The sequence below is a fragment of the Echinops telfairi genome, unplaced genomic scaffold (genome assembly GCF_000313985.2).
Source record: "Echinops telfairi isolate 266 unplaced genomic scaffold, ASM31398v2 ScPeMD7_5;HRSCAF=22, whole genome shotgun sequence".
Lineage (NCBI taxonomy): Eukaryota > Metazoa > Chordata > Mammalia > Afrosoricida > Tenrecidae > Echinops > Echinops telfairi.
This window is the reverse complement of record NW_022103901.1, coordinates 17,169,763-17,192,807: the sequence shown is the minus strand read 5'-3', so window position 1 is coordinate 17,192,807 and position 23,045 is coordinate 17,169,763. Positions and strand designations below refer to the sequence as shown.

The following is a 23,045-nucleotide window of genomic DNA, read 5'->3' as shown; positions in this document are numbered from 1 at the left end:
CCATTAGGTCCTGCTCTCCCCTGTGCTCTGAGCCCTGTGCCCTTATTTGGCAGCTGAGCAACGGGAAGGGTGGTGTGACATGGCCCAAAGGTTCCATTCTGAAGGGCTTCGGGGGCAGGGTCCTGCTTGCTGCAGCTCTGTGGCAGAGGCTGGTCCCAAGGCAGAGGGACTGGCTCTGACCAGAGGGGAGGTCTCAAAAGGTGACCCCTAGGGCCTGGCAGTCTGGAGGAATAGTTGCGCCCAGGGCCCACTGGCAATCTCTGGAAGAGGGGCTTGTGCGGGGGCCATTGGGCATATCTCTGGCCGCCCCGACCCTCAATCTTCTCTCAGTTGTACCTGGAGTTTCTTGGGTCTTCGACTTCCAGGAAGTTGTGCCTTCGCTTCCCCCCAGAGCCTCAGTTTCCATCCCGTGGCGGTTTGCGGCCGCCCTGCAGGCCCGCATGAGGGCTCTGGGGATGATGTCACCCGCCCCCAAGAGACGGACGTCACCGCTAGTGGCTTCAAATGTCTTCCTAGCGGGTGACCTTAGGAAGGAGGCGCTGCTGCACGCCGCAGCGGAGCCACCTCCCACCTCTTTCTCACCCGGCCCCGCTCAGTGGGCGGGGCTCTGGGAGGCGGGGCGAGAAGAGGGCGGGGCCACGAGGTGGGCGGGGCTTCGAGTGCCGGGGCCCTGGCTCCCGGACCACATTTTGCTCTGGCTTTTCCCCCGGCGCATGCGACTGGCGGGGTTGGCGCGCGGCCGGGCCCCGAAACACCACCGACTGTCGTCTCTGCTGAATGCCCTCCACTCGGCCTGACCGATGGGTGCCCGGTCCAATTTCCTGCCTGCTTCCTCCCGTGTGACTGACCACCGCGCAGAAGTCCGTCTGCTGGTCTGTCCATCCCTCGGTGCCTTCCAGTGGCTCCTGCCAGACGGTGCCCGGCCTCTATCTGTGTTGTGATCTGTCTGGAGGTGGCTGACCCCTGTCTGACCTCGGCAGCGTGGGCTGCCTCTGTGGGGGTGGGGTGGGAGGGCAGGCCACCTGCCGCTCGTCGGTGGGGGTGACAAGTCATATGACTGTCTCGTTGATGACTCAGGGACCCCCATCTCTCACTCCCACGCTGAGCCCAGCTGCTCCTCGCCATCCCTGCAGCCCACTGGCTGCCCCCAGCGCCCGGAGTGGATTTCCGAGGAGAAGGTGGACCACAGGTAACCCCTCCAAACTGCTTTCTCTGCCCTGGAGGCGCGCCTCCTGCCCCTGCCCCAGGCACCCAGGGCCCATAAAGGGCTCAGAGAGGGCGCCTGTCCCCTGCTCGCAGATGGAGATACAGAGGCACAGAGGGCTTATACAGGGAGTCCTGCCTCAGGATGACTGAGTTCTCTGTGGGTGGAGGTCTGCCCAAGTCTGGGGCATGGAGGCAGGGTGCTAGGTGAGATGCCCCCAGGAGCTATCTGTGGAAAGAGCTTTCCAAAAGCCAGCAGGCAGCTGCAGAGCCAAGCATGGCTGGATGGGGCCCTGGCTCTGGACCGCTGGGCTGGGCAGGATGGCTGGGGTTCAGAGATTACGATGCTTTTAACTGGTCCTTTTGTGGTTGGTGGGGAGAAACACAAGGCTTTCTTCTCCTAGAAAGAGTTGCAGGCTCAGAAACGCACAGGGGCAGGTCTACCCTGCCCTTGGGGTTGCTCTGCGTTGGAACCGACATGAACTTGACGGCCATGAGTGTTGTGTATGTATAATTTCAACTCTGAGTCTACATTTTATCGCCTTTCTGTCACCTGATCCTTGGCTGGTGGGCTGATGAAATCCGGCCCCATGAGGTAGTGATTTTCCAAGGCAGTTCAACTAGCAGGCAGCAGGGTGAGCTTCAACCCAGCGAGCTCCTAGGCTAGGACAGGTGAGTGTTGACAGGCGAAAGAGAAGGAAACGAAGAAGCAGGTACACACACACCTGGACCAGGCAACGGAAGACATGCTGAGCGAAGGCAGGTTAAAGGAGCCAGTCAGCAGGGGGTCTTAGGCAGTCATGTGGCTTTCCCCGCAAGGACATCTGCAGCCGGGCATGGTGGGGATTTCAGAAGTGCATGGTGGAATGGGAAAAACCTGGTGGTTCAAAACCTGGCCATGTGACTTCTTGGCTGGGTGACCTTGGGTGAGTCTCCCTGTTTCTTCTAGTCTCAGTTTCCTCACCTGTCAAATGGGACAGGAGTAGTTCTGCCCTCATAGGAACTAGCTGTGAAAACTCAAAGACGCACTACCATCGAGTCAATTCTGGTCCATAGCTACTCTAGAGGGCTGCCCCTGTGGGTTTTTGAGACCCTAACTCTTGATGGGAGTAGAAAGCCTCTTCTTTCTCCTGTGGAGCAGCTGGTGGTTTCGAACTGCTGGCCTTGTGGTTAGGAGCCTACTTGTAATCACAAGGCCACAGGGCGCCTTATTTGTGAGACCACTGAGGCATCCACTTATGAAGGCTGCAGGGTGGAGACCTGGCCAGAGCTGATTGTGGATGTCCGTTTCCCTTTCTGGAAAGGAACCTCATTGAGAGGCACCTTGAGTCTGTGAAGGGCAAAGGCCAGGTTCCCGGAAGGTGCAGGGATAGACAGAGTCATGGCTCCCAAACCCCTTGAACTCCGGTTTCAGGCATTTCAGGATAACCTATTGTCCTCACAACATTAGGTGAAGCTGGGGGCCTCACTCAGCCCATTTCCCAGCTGAGGAGACCGAGGCCCTTGGGGGAGACCCTTACCTCCCAGCATGCCACCATGAGCTAGTTTGGGCCCTCAGTCTGTTTGCTGGCAAGGCCACAAGCCTCTAGACAGCACCATGAAAAACCAAGACCCAAGTTCAGGGGCATTTTTTGAGAGGCAGAGTCAGGGTGACAGGGCATCTGAGGGCGGGTGGGACACCCCCAGAGGGAGGTGCCGGTTCTCTGCTCCCACAGTGGTTCAGCCCCACGCCAAGGTGTCTGTGTGTGTCTAGGTCCTTAGTCAACCCCTCAGCTGAGAGCCCTTATTCCCAGAGGGAGTGGGGAGAGGAAGGCAGAGCCAGAGGCCCAGGCACTGCAGCCTCCGCCCTGCCCAGCGAGGTGTCTTCAGCCCAAGCGCAGGTCTGGCAGCCTGGTGGGCGGGGAGTAGGGGCATCCCAGGGAAGGAGACCAGCTCCCGAGGAGGTGGAAGAGAAGAGAGCAGGTCACCGGGAGCTCTGAGAAGCACGGGCTTCTCTGGAGGAACAGGGAGGCCTCCCTCATGCCCTCATGCCCGGTCATCAAGTCGATTCCGAGTCGCAGTGACCCAGAGTAGAACTTGCTACATAGGGCTTACAAAGGAATCCTGGTAGTGTACTGGGCAACATCACGGAGCTGCTAACATCGAGGTTGGTGGTTTGAACCTACTGGCCGGTCTGAAGGAGAAAGATGAGTCTTTCTGCTTCTGCAAAAATTGAGAGCCTCAGAAACCCACAGGGGCAGTTCTACTCTGTCCTATCGGGTCGCTATGAGTCAGACTTGAGTCAGTGGTGGTGAGTTTGGCTTTTGGTTTCACCCACAGAAATAGACTGCCGCCTCTTTTTTCCATGGAGGGGCCGGTGGGCTCCATGTGCTGATAAGTTATCAGCCGAGCACTTCACCACTGTGCCACCACGGGTCTGCCTGAGAACTATCAGAATGAAAGGAAGTGGGCCCCCCTCTCAAGAGATGGTGCATGCAGAAGCCCTTGAAGGCAGGACAGACCACTCCGCTCGTTCCTAAACAGCAGGGAGTTCCCGGGTCAGGTGTGGCCTTTGGACCTGGCTCCCCAGCACAGTACCAGTTGTGATCTTGGGCTCTGGAGTCAGCCAGACCTTAGCTCAAGTCCCAGCTCCACCACTTAGTTCCTGTGTGGCCTTGATTAACCTCTCTGAGCCTCAGTTTCTTCACCTATAATGTGGGAACAAGATTGCCTATCTCGAGTTTGTTGAATGGAACATATTGAAGATGTGCTTAGTAAGCCCTGCTGTGTCCAGGTAGGTGGTGAACAGAGATTCAGCAGAGATTCCAGACTGAGAGAGACTTGGAAGACAGTCTGTCTGGAGATCTACTCCTGAAAATCAGCCAATGAAAACCCTATGGGTCCGCAGTTTGCTCCCCAGTCTACCGTGAGGGACATGGTGCAGGACAGGGCCACATTTTGCTTCTCTGGGCTAGCTTAAGGGAAGCTAATGCTGGGCAGGGGGTTGCTGGGAGCCACCAAAGGGTTGTTCAGAGATAGAGGGAAGGTATCTGAGAACACAGGGGCAAACCTTCCCTTGACAAGGGTCTTCCCACCCACACGGCCCCTTCCTCACACGCTTCCCTCCAGTGCCCCCAAAGACTGAGCTTGAGGACCCCACCCCCATGCAAGCTCACAGGAGCCACTGGCCCCACCCACCACCCTGGCCCCCAGCCAAAGGGACTTTTCATGACAGCTCAAATCAGAGCTCTGAGTAACTCTGAAACAACCTGAAAAGGTCCCCCAGCGTGAGAGGCCCCAACTGGCCACTCCATCTGCAGCAGAGATGAGCATCCCCCACCCAACCACCCCCGGTAACTTGCTGGTTGTCAGACAGGACCCAGTCCTCTCCATTGTTCCCAGCGAGGTGGGACCGGAACCCTGACTTGGATCCAGAGCAGACTCTGCCTTCCTCGCTGTGTGACCACAGTCAAGGCTCTGGGCCTCTCTGGGCCTGGATTTCCTCATCTGCCCAGTGAACCTGATGCCTATCCAAGCCTGGCTGAACTAGTCCACCTGAGCCCCCGTTGGCCTGCTTTGCGGCAGGCTGGCCGTAGACTTCTGGGTAAAGCGAGGTGAGAGAACAGGCTGCCAGCCCTTCCCCCACATCCACTTTTGGGGTCCTTTCTTTCTCTGCCTTACTTGGGGCCAAGCTGCCAGCTCAGCCCTTCCTGGCCAGAGGGAACTGGAGCTGGGTGTGGTGGGGGGTGGTGGTGGTGGAAGGCTACCAGAGGGGAGGGCAGTTGCATAGGGTGGACTAAGTTGTCCTAGGATAGGCTGAGGTGGCCCCGATAGGAGACGTCTTGGGGAATGCTCAGCTGAGAGAGGCTGCCGAGTCAGGAGAAGACAGGCCCATCTCCCAGGGTTCCCAGGGCCTCAGGTGCAGCTGCCCCAGACACCCACTCCCTGCCTCTCACCCCTGGCCAAAACAGATTTCAAAAGCAACTCATATTAGCCACATGCCCACAGTGCGCCCACCCAGGACCTGCCTCAGCCAGGGCAGGGCTTCTGCTCCCATTCTGTAGATGACGAAAACTGAGACTCGGAGAAAGGAAGAGACCAGTGGTGAGGGAGTTACAGAGCCTCCTCTCTGAGAGGAGGCCATTGGGATGTTTCTGTCCTAGCCTGACAGCTCCATTTGGCTTAGAACTCACTAGGTGAACCTAAGCAAGTCACCATCCCTCTCTGAAAGTCCCTTGTTACTAATCGGATGACAGCCACCTCAATCACTCAGACTCAGGAGTCTGAGAACAGAACCCAGAGGTGGGGGTTAGGAGAAGGCTGGGGACTTCCTGGGGACAATGACAGGGCTGATGGGGAAAGCAAGACCTTTCTCAGGGGCGGCCTCTGGGACTCCTCGGTGTATGGCTACACACAGCAGTCTTCGGACTCCTTCTTCATCCATTCTGCAGCCCCTTACTGGCACCTCTTGTGCCCCAGACTCCGTTCTGTCTAATGGAGAATTCTGGTCAGAATGGGTAAGTTTCCTCGCCTCTGGGAGCTCATGTTCAAGGACATGCAAGCTACCAACACAACATCAAGCGTCCTATTGAGTTAGTCACATGTTACAGATGCTGTGAAGGAAATAAACAAGGGGCGGGTGTCACAAAGAGGCTCAGGGGAGAGAGACCCTCAGACAGAGGAGGCAAGGGTGAGACAAAAACCTGAAGAAGGAGAAAGAAAAGGGAACAACATGGGCAAAGGCCCTGGGGGAGGGGGGTGGGGTGGGGTGGGGGAGGTTGGAGCCTTGGAAATGTCACCCTTATGGGGTCAGTCAAAATGTAGAGTGCATAGGCTCTCAGGGTGACCTTCATAATTCACTGCATTAGGAAGCCCTCTCTTTCATTGATTGTCCCGTTACCAAGAGCCTTGAGCACCCTCAGGGTGCTGGGCACTGGATTTTCAGCAGTCATAGAGCCACATGACTCCTGTGTAGAGAGGTGCCGAGAATGCAGAGCTGTTTGATCCAGTGGAGGGGTTGACCCCAGAGGAAGCAGTGACTCACACTCCCTGGGAGAGGTCAAAAGAGCATTTCAAAGGAGCTGACATTTGAACTTGGTTTTAAAGACCGAGTAGGCGTTGGCATTAGGTCAAAGAAAGTAGAGTTCAGGTGGCTGAGACAGCACAGGTGAAGCATCCATACTGGATGGAGGCAGGGGTGGGGTGGGGAGGCATTGGTGGGACTATCAGGAATCTGGGGGAGCTGGAGTCCAAGATGGACATGAGGTGGGGAGCAGGCAAAAGGAATGTATATGTTGGGCATGGGGGGGCCTTGAAAAGTGTTCACTTCTGTTTATCTGTAGGACACTGGGGAGCTAGAGATGGCCCTAGCTGGTGTGAGGACTGAGTGGAAGGGTGGCACGAAAGAGACCTTCGGAAGGGGAGGTGGTCAGAAGACCTTGGTGAACCCAGGGGGCCTTTCTTCTGTGTTCCTTCTTGGGAAGTCCCTCTGTCTTGACACTTCCCCTTTTGGCGACCCATGAACTGCTGTTTCTAACTCTTCTGGGGAGTCCCTCCTCCCGACCCCCTGTCTACTTGATCCCCTGGGGAATGGCCCACTGGACCTGTGCCACGCCCTCGCCTTTCTCTTTCAGCCCACAACCCATCTGGGTCGAATTGGAGAGATGATAGCCAATTTGAGGAACCCCACAAATCCTATTTTTGAATAATCAGTCAGGTAATGAAGAAATAAGGAAACCCAGAATTTGGGTTGTATACCGCTTGGGGAAGTTGTAAATCATTCTAATTTGAGCATGATGGTACTTGTGTGTTAGGATGTTTTTGCACAGATTTCTCTTTGGAATCTAACTTAGAAATGGAACTGTTGGCTCTGGCTCTCTTATACAGGAAACATTTTTCAAAATGGTTATATCAGTGTATACCCCTACCAGAATATTGAGGCTGAGAATTCCCATCACTTCATTGTCAAGCACTTGACATTGCCTGTCCTGTTTCCATTTTAGCCATTTTGGATTAGCATGTATCATATTGGGATGAAAACTTGCATCTCCTTGATGAATAGTGATTTTGTGCACTTTTTCATGTACTCTGTGTTCAGTTGCATGTCTTTGTGGAATATCTGTTTTAGCCTTTTGTCCATTTTTATGTTTATTTAAGGAATCAAGTCCTCTATATTTTCTTTCTTTTTATTGTTTTAGGAGAGTTCTTTATGTATTATTGATCCAAGACTTTTGTCAGCTACTATCTATCTATCTATCTATCTATCATCTATCTATCTATCTATCAATCAATCAATCAATCTATCATCTATCTTGTCTGTCTATCTATCTATCTATCTATCTATCTATCTATCTATCTATCTATCTATCTATCTATCTATCTATCTATCTATCTATCTATCTTTTGGTTTCTTTTCCATGCTATTACAGTTCTTAATTCTAAAGACATTCAGGTTATCAATTTTCTTCTTTATGGCAGGAGCTTTCTGAGTTTTGTTCAAGAAATGGTGCTTGCCCTAAGGTCATGATGACATTTTCCTGTGTTTTATTTGAAAAGCTTTGGTGTTTTACCTTTCACATTTCGATCTATAACCATCTGGAAATCTATAGAGGTGGGGAGGGTGTCAATTTTTTTCTATAAGGTTAAATAATTAATGTTTTACAGTATGCTTTTCCTATTGCCTTGAAATGGTGCCTTTGTTGAAAATCAAATATGTGACTGTATTCCCGGACTGTATTTTTTCCATTGGTTAGTTTGTTTTTCCTTGGACTAATGCCATATTTTATTAATTATTTTATGTCTTACTATCCTTTTTTTAATCTTAGGATTTCACTGAAGTTTTAGTACAATTTGGAGAGATCATATCTTAAATATTGAACATTTTAATTAATGAACATAATATATGTTCATTTTAAAATGTTTTATTTGTTCATGTTATATGTATGAACATAATATATGTTCTATTTACATTTTTCCCCTTTGTCTTAGTAATGCCTTGTCATTTTCTGTGTAAAAATTTTGCACATTGTGCAAGAATGCTTCTTAGATGTTTTATATTTTTAATGATAATGTGAATTGTATAATTAATTTTTTTCACATTTATTGCTAGCATATAGAAATACTACTTTGGTTTTTAGTATTGATCTTGTATTCACCCAGCTTCTGTCTTGTTGTCAATAGTTTGTCTGTTGAGTGCCTTGAATTTTTCTAGCTATTCACATCTTACACTATTCTATCTTTATAGTTTTCTAACTTTATTTCTTTTTTTTGCCTTATTGCATTGACTGTGACCTCCACAACAAGACTTCCTTGTCCTTTCTTGACTGCAGGGAGAAAGTGTTTGGTATGCGAGTATGAAGGATAATGTATGTGTGTGTGTATCTATATCTATATTATAGATATGTATATACTTACATACATAGGCATGGGCTTTCTTGGCTTAAAGAGGTTCGTTTTGTAGTTGTCTGAGTTTTTTAATAATCATGTGTTAAATAATCATATACATTTTCTTTTTTATCTTGCTAATATGAACTACATTTCTAATTTTATGATGTCACACTAACCTTACATTCCTGAAATAAACTCCATGCAATTATCATGTATTATGTATTTTGCATATATAACCAGCTCTGCTTTATTAATCTCTAGTTTATGATTTTTGCATCTGCATTCATGACAGAGGTTGACCTATACTCTAACTTTCTTTTAATGTCAAGTATTGTTGACAAGGTTGTAACTTAATTCCAGAGTTTAGTTTGTTTACATTTACTATAAATACTCATATGTTGGGGCTGACTCTTTACTTATAATTCTTTTAGTAGTTGTCTTAGAGTTCCAACATATATCTTCGAATTTTAGAGTCTATTTTAAATTAGTACTTTTATCATTTACACAATAAAAAGGATTTTTAACCCTACCCTTTCTCATCTTTGGGGTGTTGTGGTCACATATTTTAATGCTGCATATAGTTTAAAGTCCATAAGACATGATCATTACTGTTTGAAGCAATAATGTTAATTTATATTTATAGTTTTCTCTGTTACTCTTCATCCCTTCACACAGGCCTTCCTTCCCATTTCTTTTGCCCCCAACTCACTTTTGCAGAACTTTTCACAGTGACAAATTCTCACAGCCCATCCCCTCCCTTTGTTTTAAATCTGAAAAATAGTTTTACTTTGCCTTCATTTTTTCCAAACCATTGGACTAATTGTTTCTATGTGCCTTCAATGCCATTCACTCTTCTTTCCTCTGCCCGGGGACAGAGAGATAGTTGACCACTAGATGGCCAATCATGAGCTTTGAATACCCAGCCCCTGCTCATCAAAGTAGGATGTAGACCGTTGTCTTTGTGGACTTGGTGTGCCCAGATGCTCATCCTGAGCCCCTAGCCCCAGCAGCCTCAAGGTGTCTGGTAAGTTTTCATAACTTTGCCTGCTCTGTGCATTTGAACCCATGGTTATGACCCCTGTCACTCCAGCTCCTTGAAGATCTTCCTCAATTTTGTTGATCTTCTACCAAGCATAATGTCCTTCTCTAAGGACTTGGTCCTCCTGATACCGTGCCAAAACTACATGGGACAGAGTTTGGTCATCCTTGTTTCTAAGAAGCATTCCATCTGTATTTCTTCTGTCCGTTCATGGCACTTTTAGTATTCTTTGCCAATGGCATCATTCAAACGTATCATTTCATTCCAGCTTTTGCACGTACATAAGGCAATTGAAAACACCATGGCTGGGGTCAAACACGTCTTAGTTTTCAAAGTAACATCTTTGCTTTTTAGCACTTTGAGGAGTCCTTTCATTGGTCATTCAGTGAAATATATTATTTAATTTCCTGACTGCTGTTTCCATAGGGGTCAATGGTGGATCTGAGCAGAGGAGAATTCTTGACAACTTCAATCTTTTCTCTGTTTATAATGATTTTGAGTATGGATTATGTTGTAAGCATATTTGGTTTTGTGCTGAGGTGTAATCCATATTGAAGGCTATAATCTTAGATCTTAATTGGTAAGTGCTTCATGTCCTCTTTGTTCCTAGCAAAGTTGTTAATGAGCCTTTCTCCAGGCAAGGTATCACATTCTTTATATTTCCCAGCTTCTCAGATTATTAATTCAGCATACAGACTGAATAAATTTGGTAAAAGGCCACACACCGTTCCTGATTATAAGTCACGCAGTATCCCTTGTTCATGTCAATGAAGCACAATTAAGCATCTTTCTGGTATTCTCTGCTTTCAGCCGAATCCATCTACTATCAGCAATGATACCCCTGGCTCCACATTCCCTTCTGAATCTTGCTTGAATAGGATCCTCCAATAGTGCATCTCGGGACTTAAATTTTTCCCCCCTTGTTTTTCAGCTTGAGAAATTCTGAGTATTTCTTTTTGCTTTCTAACTCCGGGTTTTTGCACAGTGCATTATACATTATCTTCTTGAGCTGCCTTTGAAATTTCTCATATAGTTCTTTCACTCCATCCTTTCTTCCTTTTACTTTAGCTACTCTATGTTCCAATGCATCGCGCCCTTCTCCAGGGACTGCTCATGCTTGGTAAGGTGGAGGTGCAGTGAAAAGAGGAAGGCCTTCAAGGAGATGGATCGACACCATGGCAGAACCCATGAGCTCAGGCATGGGAACAGTTGTAAAGATGGCACCACCGGGCCTTGCAGCATGTCATTCCGTCATGCATAGGGCTGCTATGGGTTGGCATTGACTCAATGGCATCTAAAAATAACAACATGTTCGAGGCAAGTTTCAGAGTCTCTTCTGACATCTATTTTGGTCTTTTCTTTCTTTCATGTTTTTTAATGCTCTTTTGCTCTCTTTATGCCCCAGATGTCACCCCACAACTTGTCTGGTCTTGGGTCATTAGTGTTCACTGTGTCACATCTGTTCCCAAAATGGTCTCTGAATTCAGATGGGATATATTCAAACTCATGTGGACTTTAGCTTGCATATGAGTAGCTGATGGTCCAGTCTACAATTCACCCTGGCCTTGTTCTGACTGACGATATTGAGCTTCTTCAGTGTCTCCTTCCAAAAATGTAGTCAGCTTGATTTCTGTCAATTCTGTCCACTGAGGTCTATGCGTATAGTTGTGGTTTATGGTGTTGAAAAAAGGCATTTGCAATGAATGAGTAGTTGATCTTGCAAAACTCTATCATGTGATCTCTGGCCTCTTTTCTGTCACCAAGGCTCTCATTTTTAGCTATCAGTCCTTCTTTGTTTCTAACTGTTGCATTTAAGCAACACTAATTGCTAAGGAATCTTGAGTGCATGTTTGATCAATTTTACCCTTCAGAAGTTGGTAGAAATCTTCAATGTCTTCATCTCAGCATTAGCTCTTGGTGTGTAAATTTGAATAAGTTGTATGAACTTGTGTCCTTTGTAGGCTTATGAACATTGCCTTTCTGGTGTTGATTGGGATGTCATTCTTCTTCAATTTGCCATACCTGATTCACTGTAGCTCACTTATGTCTAGGATATCAGTCTTCATGTGTTCCAGTTCATTTTTGATGACTTCCAATTTTCCTAGTTTCATGCATTTGTACACTCCATGTGCTGCCGGTTATTAATTCTCATTTTAATGTATCTCACATCAGTCAATGAAGGTCCCCCAAGCTTTATTCCATCAATGTCATTAAGATTGGCTCTCCTTTGAGGAGCCATTCTTTCCCATTTGTATTTTGCGTGCCTTTCAAGCTGAGGGGTTCATCTCCCAATGCCACAGCACCGGTCATTTTCTTGTTGTGGCAGTTCACCACCAGGTTCTTCTTCATAGTCTGTCTTAGTCTGGAAGTTACGCTGAAATCTTTCCAGACGCCCACTGACATTTCAAATATTGGTGGTGTCGCTTCCTGCATCAGAGCAACAGAGAAGGCACCACAGTACAAGAAACCAATAGGCAAGTGGCAGCGAAGATTGGTTTGACTTATAAAAAGGCATAGGATTAATAGAATCCATAGTCTCTGCCCCTCAGCTTAAACAACACTCAGTAGCCCTAGGTAGCCCTCCTTTTTTTTTATTAAACATTTTATTAGGGGCTCATACAACTCTTATCACAATCCATACACACATCAATTGTGTAAAGCGCATTTGTCCATTCATTGCCCTCATCATTCTCAAAACATTTTCTCTCCACTTACCCCCCCTGGCATTAGGTCCTCATTTTTCACGTGTCCCCATGTTTATCACCACCATGAATTTCACTAGACTTTTAGGACACATGTATGTTCACCTAACAAGGGGTAGAATTATCTGATTGTTTCATTATGCTTCTCTAACTTCCTGTCTTCCCTTCCACGTTTTGGTTGTGAGAATCCTTGGCTTTGTCGTGTGTAACTGAGGTTGAGTGATTAGGCCATGACTTTGTGTTCCACTCTTCTCTGACGGGCATTTAGGTGGTTTCCAGTTTCTAACGCATCAAACATTGAAATTCTGCTTGTGCAAAAGTGCAAGAGATTCTCTTTTTTTATAATCATTTTATTGGGGGCTCATATAATTCTTATCACAATCCAACCAACCATCCGTTGTGTCAAGTGCATTTATATATTTGTTGCCACCATCATTTTCAAAACATTTTCTTTCTACTTGAGCCCTTGGTATCAGCTCCTCATTTTTTCTCCCTCCCTCCCTCCCCATCCCTTCCTCCCTCACGAACCCTTGATAATTTATAATTTTTTTTTCATGTCTTACACTGACTGCTGTCTAGCCATCACCCACTTTTCTGTTGTCCGTCCCCCAAGGAGAGGGTTATATGTAGATCATTGTGATCGGTTCCTCTTTTCTCTCCCCACTTTTCCCTTACCCTCCTGGTATCACTACTCTCATTATTGGTCCTGAGGGGTTTATCTGTCCTGAATTCCCTGTTTTGCCAACTCTTATCTGTATCAGTATACATCCTCTGGTATAGCCAGATTTGTAAGGTAGAATTGAGAGCATGATAGTGGTGAGGAGGTAGCATTAAAAGACTAGAAGAAAGTTGTTTCATCGGTGCTATACTGCACCCTAACTGGGTCTCTCTCCTCCTCATAATTCTTCCGTAAGGTGATGCCCAGTTGCCTACAGATGGGCTTTGGGTCTCCACACTGCACTCCCCTTCATTCACAATGATATGATTTTTTGTTCTTTGATGCCTGATCCCTGATCCTATCCACACCTCGTGGTCACACAGTCTGGTGTGCTTCTTCCATGTGGGTTTTGTTGCTTCTCAGCTAAATGGCCGCTTATTTATCTCCAAGCCTTTAAGACCCCAGATGCTGTATCTTTTGATAAACTAGCACCATCTGCTTTCTTCACCACATTTGCTTATGCACCCACTTGTCTTCAGCGAACGTGTAGGGAAGGTGAGCATCACGGAATGTCAGATTAATAGAACAATGTGTTCTTGCATTGAGGGAGTACTTGAGTGGAGGCCCAATGTCCATCTGCTACCTTAATACTAAACCTATAAATATATGTACATAGATCTATTTCATCATCATCATATATAAATACATTTTCATATGTATATGCCTGTGTTTAGATCTCTATAAAGCCCTTTGCCTCCTAGTTCTTTCCTCTATTTCCTTTTACTTTCTTCTTGTCCCACTATCATGTTCAGCCTTCATTTGGGTTTCAGTAATTCCTCTCAGTTACATTGCCCTTGATCAAGCCCTACCACGTCTCCTACACCCTCCTCACCATCAATTTTAGATCACTTGTTCCCTTGTCCCTGGGTTTGTTAACACCCACTTCCTTCCCCCTCACCTCCCCCTCTCCCATGTCCCCCTGGAACCGTTGGTCCGGTTGTTTTCTCCTCCACATTGTTCATCCAGTGCAAGAGTTCCCTTAGGAGTATCCACAGGTGTGGAATTGCTGGATCTGAGCAATGAAGCTGGCGCACATTTATTAGGCCATGGTGAACAGTTTTCCTGAGCACTCCCATCAACAGTTTTCATTTCCCCCAGCTATGATTGAGAGCTCCCCTTACAGTATCAGCAGCAGCATGGGATGTCAGATGTCTTTGTTTTTTTGCCAATCTGATCAAGTTAAAATAGTCTGTTATTGTGGTTTTTATTTGCATTGCCCTGTTGGCTGGTGAAGTGAAGCACTTTATATTCTCCAAAATAGTTGCTACTATCTGATTTCCTAACCCCAAGCCGCCTTCCTCTTCAGAAGCTTCTGAAGTCTGGCCAACTTTTAGTCTGAATTGCCACCATCCCGGAAATGATTTCTGGCCACTGGATGGTGGATAAGGTCACCTTCAGGCTCCGTCCCACCCAGCGCGATGCCAGCCGGAACGCTTCATGTGCAATAACTCTTCAGTGCTGGAAGCAAGTCTGTAGCAAAGACTCACTCGTGGCCCACATTTCACAACTGAGCAAACTGAGGATCAGAGGGGTCAGGTAACTTGCCCCAGGACATAGCTGATACCCTCTAGACTCTAAGTCAGGGGACTCTTTGGTAGGAGCCCCAAGGGGCAGATAGATGCAGGGCCTCCCATAGCAGGAAAGCTCTTAAGTTACCCTCTGTGTCCATTCAGGAAACACACCAGGTCGTCTGATCTGCATGCTTGGCACTGGGGAATATGTTGTTATGCCCAAGCCTTGCAGAAGGATGGACTCCAGGTTGAGGGTGGGGGCAGTGGGATGAGAAGGAATCCCTACTTGGTGATATGGGAGCCCAAAGAGGGCTTGATGGAAAAACATTCATTGTCGAAGGCTGATGTGGCCCCCAGTGAGGGACTCCGTTTAGTGTGAAGTATCCCTGAGCAGTTTTCCTGGGCGTACTAAGAGGGTTATACCCTTTCAGTTATGTCTTCAATGCTTGTCTTTGAGCCTTCTTGTTTGTACAACAATGGCAGAGCAAGTCTAACTCCTAGACGTCTTAGGGAGGCCACAGGCTCTCACTCTAATGCCATCCCAGTCTTTGCTTTCCCTTGTATTTAGCTTTGGGATCCATTGACTGTTTAAGAGATTATCATGTAACTGTTCTAAATGCTTGAAAAGTAGTGACGAATACCATTCTCCCAATATAGGTGCCCTAGCTTGACTACTGACCACAAGGCCAGTAGTTTGAACTGGGGAGAAAAGCCCGGGTGATGCGCTCTTGTCAAGAACAGCATTTAGGAAACTCTGTGGAGGTAGCTTCACTCCACAGCTGAGCTGACGCTTGGAAATGAGTGGCGGCACACAGACCAGTGACATTATAAGACATTAGTAGTAGCGTATCCATGTTGCAAGAGAAAGATGATGTCTTCTCCCTTGAATATGTAAAAGTCTCAGAAACCCACAGGGCAGGTCTCCCCTGTCCCATAGGGTCGCTATGAGTTGGAATCGATTCAACAATAGCCAAGTGTTTTTAGGTTGATCCTCATTTTACAGGTGACGACACTGAGACCCAGAAAGATTTTAAAAAGCATCTGAGGTCACACAGTCCCTAAGTGGCAGTGCTGGGATTTGAACTCAGACAGATTGGCCCTGGGGTTTGAGCTTTCAAGCGCTGTGGCACACACGGCCTACTACCTACTAGGTATCTGTTGATAGCAGCGCGGAGGACCTCATGCTTCCTTTAAAAACAGACTCATTGGCAAACCAAGTGGGAGAACTACTCAGTAGACAGGGGCACAGGTGAAAGCCTTGGTGGGGGCCAAGTGACAGGAGCTCCTGTAGACACAGCAGTGTGCCTTCTCAGACACAAAGACAGAGCGTGTGGGCCATTCAGACTGATGTCAGTGATGGGAGGGGAAGCGTGCTCAGGAAGAAGAGAGGCCTGGCCAGGCCTGGATGGCAAGGAAGTCCGGGCAGCGGGCCAGGAGGAATCCATGCCCTTGTGTGGGGGCTCACCAAGAAAGCACTGTCACACCTGCCTTCGTATGGATCTTCTGATGTGCCAGGCACACTGGGCACTGTCGCTGGTGCATGGTCCGTAGAACAGGACGAACCTCGACGGGACCCTGTGCCACCTTCACAGCGGTTCTTATGTGTGAGCCCGTTGCTGTAGCCATTGTCATTCCATCTTGTTGAGGGTCTTGCTCTTTGTCGCTGCCCCTCTGCTTTACCAAGCATGGCATCCTTCTCCGGTGGGCATGTTAGACGTGGTAACTGTGGTGGGTGCGCCAGAGAAGAGCAACAAGAACCTCAGACTTCAGAATCTCTACTCGTCTGCACCAAGTATCTTTGGTGGTCCACAACAGAACCAATTCCATAGGGTTGAGCAACGTGAGCCTGTTGTTGTTTGGTTTGGGTTTTTATTCAGGGAAGTGGAAAGTCCGGGTGTAGACACCAGTTACAGCTGAGTTCAGGGTCTCCGGTGATAGTTTGGGGGCTCAGACTCTGTCTTTCTCAGCATTGGGGTCATTTTCAGGTGGACCTTCTCTAAGAAGTGACAACAATGGCCACTATCTTCCAGCGGGCACCCGGAATAGGACCTGAGATACAGTTCTCGAAAGAAAGTCCCAAAGCTGTGGCCTTTCCTGAGTCGGGGTTCATCCCTGGAGTCCATTGTGGCTTTTCCTGGCCCAGCCTGGGTCTGGCGTCCACCCTGTTGAGCAGGACATGGAGAGAGGTCCACCCAAACCTCATAGAGCGAGCTCCCCTAGCTCCAATTGGAGGAGTTCTTCATAAGCAGTGGGAAGAGACAGCAGCCAATGTAACCTCTTCCTCCCAGGGGCCTGTGTGTCATTTACGTGGAGCTGAGGAACTTGGGCGGAGACGTGTGTGCTTGATGCTGGGGCAAAATGGCATGTGCCTGGCTCATGATGGGGTTCAGGTGAGCCTGAGAGAGAGGAAGTAGACACAGACTCAATGACCTGTGATCAGAGGTCAGCTCTTCAACGAGTCATAGTTGGTTCATTGGGGCCACGTGAGACCACTGTTTCTTAAAGTATGATTAAAAAGCATTTGCTCCGACATGATTGTAGTTTATCAGCTCTATTTTTCGTCTTAAAACCCATTAGGAGAAAAGACACACCCTAGATAGTATTGGCAGGACCAGGTTGGAGTTAAATTTTAAAGAGAGTTGATTTTTTTTTTAAGAAAAAAATATATACATGGCCTACCAACATGGCCCACATGCTGAAAGTGGGAATTTCGGATGCTTTGGGGTACATAATTCTGGGGTCCCTCCCTTTCTGATGCTGTACCTGTTTTAGCGATCATGGCTGTGTATTGAGTAGTTCTGTCAGGGACCAGGTCCAGGGATTTAGGCAGATCACTTACTTGAATCCTGAGAGGAAACCTGGAAGCAGATTTCCTGTCTCGGTTTTACAAAGCTCAGAGAGGGTCAGGGACACAAGGCTGGTAAATGCGGAGACCGATCCCTGTGCTCTTCAGTACTGCCTCCTCAACGACTTTAGAGACGTAGAGGGGGCTATGGATGGTGACTGAGTAGGATCGGGGAAGTGGGGGTTGGAGGAAGTTCCGGAGTGGGGGGGCCCTCTTTCTTTTGTTGATCCTGCACCATGTCTAGAAGCCAGGCATGTGCCTTGGTCCTGTTTGAGTCGTCTACCCCTCCGGCCTCCACTTCCAGCTACACCCTTACCTGAGGGGATCAGTCTACCCCAGCCTCCTCGGCCTGGGCAGGTGGGTCCTCCCCAAGAAGACAGAACTTTCTGAAGGTTCCAGGAAGGTCCTGGTACCGTTAGCCTGGGGAGCTGGGCCACAGCGTAAGGCATCCTGGACCCCTCTTGTTGGGTAGATTTTCTCAGTTCTCCAAGCAGAGACATTTGGGCCAGAACCAGGGAGTCCAGGTTACCCTTTGCCCTTGTTTGGGTAGGCCTAGACACCCTAGGGTGTGATTTAGGATGAAATGCCGTTGTTGCATTAATTTAACTTAACTATTCCCATTAAAAACAGCAACAACACACACACACACACACAATCAGACCCACTGCCATCAAGTCTATTTCATCTTGTGGAGACCCCCCACCCCAGTTCTCTATAAGGGCCTCCTTTGTGTCTTAATCTTGGATTTGTTATTCAGTAGGAAGCCACGTAATGACACAGGGGTGTTCCCTGAGGAGGCCGGTGGTCAGATAAACTTTCCCTTCCTCTGTCCCTGTGCTTTCTTCTCTAGCTAGGTCAAAGAACCCATGGATTCAATTTCACAGTCAATGCCACCGGAGCAGCTTAGCAAAGGGAGAAGAGTAGCAACCTCTTCCCTCCTGAAGTTCACTCTCCTGTAGGACTGTGATGACTCATCAGTAAGGGTCTCTACCTTGGGTTGTTATTCAGTAAGAAATAGAAACAGTGGGGAGGGGCCCACAAGGTGAAATGGCCGTGTCCATAGGCAGACATCCTTAGGGGGGCAGGGACGCAACTGTGGACCCTCCGTTTATTGTTTCTTTGAGACAAATCCAGGAATTGGGGGAAATCCGCCCAGGAAGAGGCAGATATGAGAAGGAAGCCACTCAGCCGCAGGCCTGCTTCACCCTCGCCCTCGCATCTTTTCCAGGGTCCAGGAGTTAGCATGATGCGAGGCTGGGCCATCTCCTTCCTACTACTGGTGCTCCAGGGTGGTAAGTAGCTGCCCCTAAGGCCTGCATATGGGGAAGGGGCTGTTTCCCCTCCCAGAGTTCTGAAGGACCATGGCTAGAGAGCATCAATGGCTTCTCTTTACTTGAGGCTGACAAGTTTGAAGAGCCAGCTCTCCCTTAGCCAGAGCCGATTTCACCACAGGGCTTAACCAGAAATGGTACACACACGTCCCATAGTGACCCCGCACATGTGCTTGGGCCTTCAGGTGCCTGAGTGTTGACTCTTCCCAGAGATAGTTTTGCAACAGTCACTAGGTCTTCAGCACGTGCCATGTCCTGAGGTAGGAGTGGAAGTAAAGAGAGCTGGTGAGAGCCAGTGACGATGAGAAGCCGCAGCAAGCTAAAGGGAAAATGGCAGAGAAAGACTGACATGCAGCTGTGGGGGCCGATGAACCCAAGCTTGGCAGTCAGACCACGGGCTGATGGCTTCAGAGGCAAATGTACCCAAGGTCAGCCGGTCAGATGGCAGGCTGATGACTCCCAGTGTCGGAAGGCAATCTGGCCAGCTGTTGACTCAAGTCCAAGTCCACCAGCCAGATGCAGGATCGAGACCCAGCAAAAAGCCAACAAGCTTCTCCCCCATGTCTGTTGATATTAGAAGCAGGGCACACACCTGGAGACACAGCCTTTCAATTGTGTGGCTGCTCGTAGCGGATCTCATTGTGGAGGCAATTGCCTGGTGTTAGATCTCATCATGGGGGATTACTACATATGGCTTAACTGCCAAATCACTGAGAATCCTGGCCCAACCGAGTTGACACGAAACCTTAACGACCACAGAGACGCAGGAGGGCGGCATGAGGAGGCGGACCAAAAACACAGGTGTAATGAAGGCCACTCCCACTGATTCACCCTGGTCTCTCTGGTTTTACCAGGAGACCCAGTGTCTCCAAGAGCTCCTTCAGGAAGCAGATGTCAGCGCTCTTATTTTCCCTTTCTGAGGGGCTCCTCAAGGCCCCCCACCCATCGCCCACTGCATCCCTGAGTGCAAGTCAGCCACTGGAGCCCCTAAGTGGCCCAACCAACCAACATGTTCCCTGACTCCGAGCCACCGTGACCTTGCTTGTCCTTCCAGGTTCTGACCTGGAGCAAGACCCATGGGTTTTCATTCCTGGAGGGAACATTGGGCAAAAGTACTTCAAATGCATCCACTTTAGGGAGAAGACGCCTTTCCTAAGACATAGTAGCGGCAGTGGCGGCGGCCTTGGTACTCGATCTAGAAGGAGAAATCCCTTGTCAAGTTCACGAAGCCCTGACCTTCTCTCGGGATGTGTGGTTTCACACTGCCCTGTGTTGTAGGTCTTCAGGACAGCATGAGAGACTTTTCAGGAGACACGCTCGCCTGGGGCTGGAGATGGGGCTCGGGGCAGGGAGAGGGTGCTGAGCTGGATGCCTGCTGGGTTTCTGATGTTCCACATTGGGGAGCATCTCTGCTCCATAACCAGACTGGACAAATGAGACTCCAACAAGGGTTTCCCAGATGGCGAGGGCCCCCAGCCTGCATCTTAGAGATCACTAGGGAACCCCCATTGCCACTCATCCTCCACCTTGAGAGGACGAAGGGGAGCCTCGTCCTCATGTCCTGCGGTCCTGGTCAGCCTCCCACCAAGGCCTCTCTCTCCCCTGATCCTCCAGCCCAAGGATGTACAGACCTAGCCTGCTACACCGACTACCTCCAGACAATCACGTGTGTCATGGAGACGTGGACTCCCCATCCCCGCACACTCACCCTCACCTGGTAAGTGAGTCCCTCTGGGGACATGGAGAGGAGCAGGGGAGCTGCACTGGGTCAGGAACACAGGAGATACAGCTTGGTTATACCTACGTGTGCCGGGCACGTGGTTTAGCAGTACGATGAGTGGTGCCCCTTCCCACAGCAATGGGCTGCACTTCCAGAAGGACTCTGAGGTGGGAGTCACTGTGCGCCCTTTACAGATGACCAGATAGGCTCGCAGGATGTGTCCAGAGCTGCACTGACCAACCCCAGAAGGCACTCTCTCACCCACACCGGCCTGAGAGGATGGCTTGAGACCCCAGCAGAGTCACCCCGCCTGGCCTGTTCTGAGCTTGTATTTTGGGCCAGGCGCCTGCCATGGGCTTCCCAGGGATGGTCCGTTCAGAGTCGCCCAGGAGCCCAGTGAGAAAGCCCCGTCCCTCCCCTTGTCCAGATGTGAGGCTCAGACAGAGTAAGCAGCTGGCTCTAGTTCAGACAGCCAGTGGACGGCTGAGGTGGGGCTCCATCGAAGGCAATCAGAGGACAATATACAGCTTAGAAAAATGGATGCCGGACTCCATTAGCTATTCGTTCCAAACCAAAACCCAAACTCACTGCCATTCAGGTTGACCTTTTTGGGCAGGGTAGAACTGCCCCTGTGATTTCCAAGACTATAACTCTTTATGGGAGTAGAAAGCCCCATCTTTCTCCCAAGGAGTGACTAGTGGTTTCAAACTGCTAACCATGCAGTGAGCAACCCAACGGTGGTAGGCGGGTTGACTAGAGAAACAAATCCAGTGACACTCATGTATGTGTAAGAGAGAGCTTTATATCAAGAAGTAATTATGCATCAATAAAACATCCCAGCCCAGTGCAACTCAAGTCCAGAAGTCCGATACTAGTCCATAAGTCCCTCTTCAGACTCATGAAGCCACATGTGATGGTGCAGAATGCAGGGACATCCCTGACTGGTGGGTGCGGAGTCTTGAGGAGCCAATAGCAGTGGATGCATCTTCAGGAAGGTGAAGGCAGAGAGAGAGAGGGGGAAGTTCCCAGGACCCTCCTTATGAGAAGGCCACGCCCACAAGGAGGCACCATCCGGCTGTGACCTATCTGACAGGCTAAACTCCACCCCTACACTTTGAGTTGACACGAAATCATGTAACTACCACACCAACAGGGCTATATCACGCCAAGTGCAAGCAATCCCACTACACTGTTCATTCATTCCAGCCTCTATCAATGCATTCATTCGGACCACATTTGGTCAAACTCTGGCCAGACACTGCTATAGGCAGCGGGGATTCAGCAGCGCTCAGGACTGACAAGGACCCTGACCCCTTGAAGCAAATGCTGGGCAGAGAGTGGGCTGGACCAGGAGGCAGCTGGGTGCTGGGTGGGAGTTTGAGGAGTAGAGGGGAGACCACCCGGCAAAGAAAGCAAGAGAGTCAGCGTCTGACTCCATTGTCTGGGGGTGAGGATTTCAGGCAGGGGAGTGACAGACCGATTTGAAGGCTCCCACTGGCTGCTGGTTGAGAGGAACCTACGGCGGGGAGTGGGGGTTGGCCAGTGGTAAGGGGGACCTCAGATGGACAGCTGTTCCAGGGATCCAGACCCGAGGTTTGGTGACGTTTCTCCTTCTGCACGTACGCCGCAGGGAGCTGAGGCACACCACCACCAGATGGACCTCGGAGGGGTTCTGGAGTCTGTGTGGGTGTGTAGGGCATGACGTCTAGGGGAGCCCCCTACCAGCGAGTCGGTTCTGGTGTATCATGGACCTATTTAGGGTCTCCGAGACTATAGCTCTTTACTGGAGTAGGCAGCCTCAACGGTCTCCCTCGGGAACGGCTGGGGGGTTTGAACCACTGACCGTTCAGGGTCTGAGCAAGAACATTCCCCCTCCAGCCCCACTCCACAGGCTGTCCCCGTGTGAGGTTCCCTTGGGCTCATGGCTCAGCCCTCAGTTCAGGCAGCTATTGGGAATTCCTTAGGTGTGGGAGGGAGGGACGGAGAGAGGGAGGGAGGGAGAGAGAGACCTGAAATGCCCACGGGCCTTGCTGTCAGACAGCCAACCAGCTGCTGGAATAACCGGCCACTTGAGGCTCGGTCCAGTCGAGTGATCGCCAGTCCCCAAAGTCAAGGGCTCCTGCTCTCAGTGAGGTAGTGAGTTCTCAGAGGCAGGGTGCTGTGGGGGACGGGGTGGGGGGTACCTTGCCAGGGCCCTCCCAGCCCTGAGATTCTTGGGCTTCTGCCCTGGCCCTGCGGGCTGTGGACCCCCGGCCTCCGGTTATGACCAGCTGCTCTGTCCTTGAAGGGAAAACTTGTATGGCGAACTGGAAGACGAGATCACCTCCTGCAGCCTCCGCCTGTCCACCCACAACGGCACGCACGCCTGGTACACGTGCCACATGGATGTGTCCAGCTTCATGGCCGATGATGTGTTCAGTGTCAACATGACCGGCCAGTCGGGCAGAGGCTCCTGGGAGTGTGGCAGCTTTATCCTGGCTAAAAGCAGTGAGTGTCCCTTTGGCCCCAGAGCCCGGAGGTCTGGGTGGGGCCCGGACCTGTCTTCTTGGCCTTCTAGGCGCGTTCCAATCCTCCACTCTGCCGGCAGCACCTCCGAGCCTCCAAGCCCTGC

The 23,045-nt window shown here is 49.6% G+C and overlaps 1 protein-coding gene across 1 annotated transcript in view; it reads left to right on the top strand.

Annotated features, from left to right (window-relative positions):
• Nucleotides 1–1,160: 1,160 nt before the first annotated feature.
• Nucleotides 1,161–23,045, top strand: part of IL21R (interleukin 21 receptor) — a 29,536-nt gene continuing 7,651 nt past the window's right edge. The window contains exons 1-4 of the mRNA XM_004706048.2: nt 1,161–1,189; nt 18,612–18,675; nt 20,329–20,431; nt 22,722–22,921. Coding sequence (XP_004706105.1) covers nt 18,627–18,675; nt 20,329–20,431; nt 22,722–22,921 — 352 coding nt within the window. The 5' untranslated portion in view covers nt 1,161–1,189; nt 18,612–18,626. The remainder of the gene's footprint in view (nt 1,190–18,611; nt 18,676–20,328; nt 20,432–22,721; nt 22,922–23,045) is intronic.